Here is a 5,000-nt window from a genome sequence, read left to right on the forward strand (position 1 = left end):
TGGCTAGGAGAGAAACACAAACGTTCTGAGGTACTGACATTTCACGGCTGAAGGAAAACGTGTCGAGATCAGTTCTGGTCAGTTTCTCTGCACTAGAAACCCCTTTCTCTCTCTATCTCTCCCTCTCTCTCACACACACACAGACGAGGAGGAGTGGAACTGAGAATTTTATGGGCATCCCATGCCAACGCAAATGACCGTAAAACGCTGAAATGTGGGGACTCGCCGAAGACAGAGGGGAAAAAAAGAGGAATGGCTGAGAGTGCCACACACACACACACACACACACACACACACGCCTGAACCCTGGAGGAACTGCTCATTGTTCACCCTAGGTCAAATAAGGGTTAATTGCAACAGATGTGCTGCCTGAAATATGAAGGCTATTGGGCAAGAGACAGAGCGTGAGTGTGATTGTGTGTGTGTGTGTGTGTGTCATAAACTGACACCTTCTATAAATTCAGCCATAACAGATATGAATTCGATCGGAAAAACTAAAACTAACATGACTGAAAAATGAAAAAAGCTTCACACACTTAACATTTCCATCAGTGTATTATGTGCAAGGGACAGACAAGACAGAGGCAGGCTTTCCAGAAATCTCTCTAACTGAACACACACACAGCTTTGTAATTACACTCTGTAGAGCACCAGCTTGTGTGTGTGTGTGTGTGTGTGTGTGTGTGTGTGTGTGTGTGTGTGTGTGCATGTGTGTATCATGCCTGCATCTCTTTCTCTCCTCTACAGTGGGGCTCCTCTAAGGCCGAAGGTTGAAGGGGTAGGCATGTAATTAGTGGTTTGAATGCTGCTGTGGTGGTGGTCACTACTCTGCTCTGCCTCTGTGTGTGTGTGTCCCTATGTGGACAGTGTCCTGGCCAAGATGCGGCCTTATTATAAGGTGGCCTGAGGCCTATAATCTGTGTTCCTGATGTGACGCTGAAGAGCAGTACAAATGGATCAGGCTGGGCCCATCCACATCTGTGTGTTATCTCTACACAACACACACACAGTTACTTTAACACACACACATCAATTGGAAATAAATATAAAGGACTTTTATAAATTCACTTTTAGTTGTTTGTTCAGTTAAAATTGAATAAAATAAATCTCTGTGATCCAAAGAAAGAGTTAGAAAAAGGTCTGAAAAGTAGAGGGAGTGTGTGTGTGTGTGTGTGTGTGTGTGTGTGTGTGCGCGCTTGAGTGAGCAGGCTGGTAGCTGGGGATGGTGGCACTGCATGTTTGCCTTTGTAGCGAGTAGCTTGTTTGTGTGTGTGTGTGTGTGTGTGTTTGTAGAGAGCCGCTTGTTTGTGTGTGGCCTTTTCTGCATGGTTGCCTCGATTTCCATAGCGATGGCACGCAGAGTCGGGGGGGGCAGGGGTAGACTGGGGCACTGTCTGTGTGTGTGTACGTGTGTGTGTGTGTGTGTGTGTGTGTGTGTGTGTGTGTGTAGCACAGTGTGAGGTAGGGGATTGTGTGAACTGATCCTTGTTTAGCTGGGTTGTTTAGCTTGTCTGTCTGTCTCTGTCTTTGTGTGTGTGTGTGTGTGTGTGTGTGTGTGCGTGCCACTGTGACTCCAGTGTCGTCAGCAGAGATGGATGAGTGTAAAGCTGACAGTGGGTGACAGACAGAGACGCTGAGATGCAGAGAAAAAGGGAAAGACACACACACACACACACACACACACACACACACACACACACACACACACACAGAAAGACAGCAAAAGGAAGATACGAAGAACCACACAAAAAGCAAAACACCACAAATCTCAATCCATCAACCATGAACAAAAAACACATCTTCTCACACACACACACACACACACACACACACACACACACAGTGTCGATTCTGCATATGAGGCAGAGGAGAGGGCCGCTATGACACTGCAGCTTTAAGAGAGATTTTTCTGGGACAGAGACTAATTTTATGCAGTGACCTTAATTGACAAATACTTGATGCTATAAATCATCAGAGTGCCTTTGAACGTGAGTCTGTGAGTGAGCGTGTGTGTGTGTGTGTGTGTGTGTGTGTGTGTGTGTGTGCCCACGCACAGGCGAATCTGAAAACGTATCATGGGAAGAGAGTGAGTGGGAGGTTTGGGAATGTGCTAATTATAACAGGAAATTGATAGCAGTGCCCTTGTGCTTTTGATCCAGCCTTCATTTCTTTATTTCAGCCATGCCGTGTGTGTGTGTGTGTGTGTGTGTGTGTGTGTGTGTGTGTGTGTGTGTGTGTGTGTGTGTGTGTGTATGAGCCACTGTGCTATGAGGGCATCACTCACCTGGTAGCTGGCATTGAGGGATCCGAAACCGAGCCCAGAAATCATGTTCTTCACCAGTGTAGGGCTTCTGCAAAACACACACACACACACACACAGGGAAAATGAGAAGAGAACCAAAACATTACAAAATGTGCACATCGTACATTAATTAATTATCACTTATTTCCAATACAATTAATTTGAGAGTTCAAAGAGATTTTTTTAAACAAAGTTGTTGCAGTGCTTTAAAACATTCAGGCCTGCCAATACCCCTAGCTACTCAGACACCAGACGCGCACAAACACACACACACACACACACACACACACACACAAAAACACACACTGTGGCTACACAAACATATGTTCTGCCTGTCAGGTCTGTAAACACAGGCATTCTCTTGGCCCAGAGCAGTACACAGACACACACACACACACACACACACACACACACTTGGCTCAATTTCCCATTTGTTTCCAGTCAGTGAGCTGTGGGGCTGAAATCTGGCGAGCAGGCCGTCGCCGTGGTAATTTGCCGTGGTCGTCGTGGCAGCGCTTGAAAAGGCGTGTAACATCTGTTTGTACAAATGCAAGCAAGCAAGCGCTGACACACAACACTAAACGCTGTGGACACGGCAGGACAAACACAGAGTGTGGCGTCTGACCCAACACACACACACACACACACACACACACACACACACCCTTAGTGCATTCCACTCAGATAGCAATGTGGATGTGTGAAAGACAGACTGAAATATGCACCCACAAGTCTCACTCGCACATATAGAAACATTGAGTACACACACAAACACACTAACGCACACACACTTCTGTGCCACTCTGTGTGTGTGTGTGTGTGTGTGTGTGTGTGTGTGTGTGTGTGTGTGTGTGTGTGTGTGTGTGTGTGTGTGTGTGTGTGTGTGTGTGTGTGTGTGTGTGTGTGTGTGTGTGTGTGTGCGGACCCCGGTACACGTACCCGGTCATCTTTGGTGGTCTCCTCTTTTGGTATTCCACTTCATCCACGGTCCACACGGCTCCTTTAACATTCTCCACGCGCACAAAACACTTATGCAGACTCAGGTTGTGGCGCACGGCATTCTGAATGAGAGAGGGAGGGAGGGAGAGAGAGAGAGCGAGGGAGGGGGGGTTGGTGGGGGTTCATTTTAACAGATTAGCAAAATGATCTTTGTGATGAGTGGAGAGACAGATGTGCAGCTTAAGAACAATGAGCTGCAATGAGGGCCCATTCTTAACCACCATTACAATACAGGCACCACCACCAGCGCTCAACTAATTACAAGGGCTAAGGATGAAGGAGGAGAGGAGACAGAACACAGAGCAGGGAGGAGGAGAGGAGGAGGAGGAGGAGGAGGAGGAGAGGAGAGAAGAGGAGACAGAACACAGAGCAGGGAGGAGGAGGAGGAGGAGGAGGAGGAGGAGGAGAGGAGAGAAGAGGAGACAGAACACAGAGCAGGGAGGAGGAGGAGGAGGAGGAGAGGAGAGGAGGAGGAAAGGAGGAGGAGGAGAGGAGAGAAGAGGAGACAGAACACAGAGCAGGGAGGAGGAGAGGAGAGGAGGAGGAAAGGAGAGGAGGAGGAGGAGAGGAGAGGAGGAGGGAGGAGGAGGAGGAGGAGAGGAGAGAAGAGGAGACAGAACACAGAGCAGGGAGGAGGAGGAGGAGGAGGAGAGGAGAGGAGGAGGAAAGGAGGAGGAGGAGAGGAGAGAAGAGGAGACAGAACACAGAGCAGGGAGGAGGAGAGGAGGAGGTGAGGAGGAGGAGGAGAGGAGGAGGAGAGGAGAGAAGAGGAGACAGAACACAGAGTGGGGAGGAGAGGAGGAGGAGGAGAGGAGAGGAGGAGGAAAGGAGGAGGAGGAGAGGAGAGAAGAGGAGACAGAACACAGAGCAGGGAGGAGGAGAGGAGGAGGAGGAGGAGGAGGAGGAGAGGAGAGGAGGAGGAAAGGAGGAGGAGGAGAGGAGAGAAGAGGAGACAGAACACAGAGCAGGGAGGAGGAGAGGAGGAGGTGAGGAGGAGGAGGAGAGGAGAGAAGAGGAGACAGAACACAGAGCAGGGAGGAGGAGAGGAGAGGAGGAGGAGGAGAGGAGAGGAGAGGAGGAGGAGGAGAGGAGAGAAGAGGAGACAGAACACAGAGTGGGGAGGAGAGGAGAGGAGGAGGAGGAGAGGAGAGGAGAGGAGGAGGAGGAGAGGAGAGGAGGAGGAGGAGAGAAGAGGAGACAGAACACAGAGCAGGGAGGAGGAGAGGAAGAGGAGGAGAAGAGGAGGATGAGGAGGAGAGGAGAGGAGGAGGAGGAGGAGAGGAGAGAAGAGGAGACAGAACACAGAGTGGGGAGGAGAGGAGAGTGGAGGAAAGGCGAGATGTGTGAAATGAAGGCTGTGGTTTTGTGGTCAGATGTGTGGCTCGTCTCAGCTAGTTTTATCTCCCTGTCTTACACACCACCCTCTCCACACCACAAGCCAACGTCACATAACACACACACACACACACACACACACACACACACACACACACACACACACACACAGAATCCACCACACTCTCCTCACCGCAAGCCAGCACCATACTACACAAACACCAACACCATACAACACACACAACTGGTCACCACTGACCACAGTCTCATTTCACACACACACACACACACACACACACAGAGCTAATGTGCTGGAGTGAACACACATACACACACACACATATATATAAATATATATGTGAAC

General features: G+C 49.5%; 1 protein-coding gene across 2 annotated transcripts in view; it reads right to left on the minus strand.

The window, feature by feature from the left end:
- Positions 1–3,616, minus strand: part of LOC121707172 (forkhead box protein P4-like) — a 13,703-nt gene extending 10,087 nt beyond the window's left edge. For both annotated transcript variants that reach the window (XM_042089529.1, XM_042089528.1), the window contains exons 1-2: positions 3,242–3,616; positions 2,285–2,351 (exon numbers count right to left, since the gene is read on the minus strand). In XM_042089529.1, the coding sequence (XP_041945463.1) occupies positions 2,285–2,351; positions 3,242–3,249 (75 nt within the window). In that variant the 5' untranslated portion in view covers positions 3,250–3,616. The remainder of the gene's footprint in view (positions 1–2,284; positions 2,352–3,241) is intronic.
- Positions 3,617–5,000: the final 1,384 nt, after the last annotated feature.

The sequence above is a fragment of the Alosa sapidissima genome, chromosome 4 (genome assembly GCF_018492685.1).
Source record: "Alosa sapidissima isolate fAloSap1 chromosome 4, fAloSap1.pri, whole genome shotgun sequence".
Classification (NCBI taxonomy): domain Eukaryota; kingdom Metazoa; phylum Chordata; class Actinopteri; order Clupeiformes; family Clupeidae; genus Alosa; species Alosa sapidissima.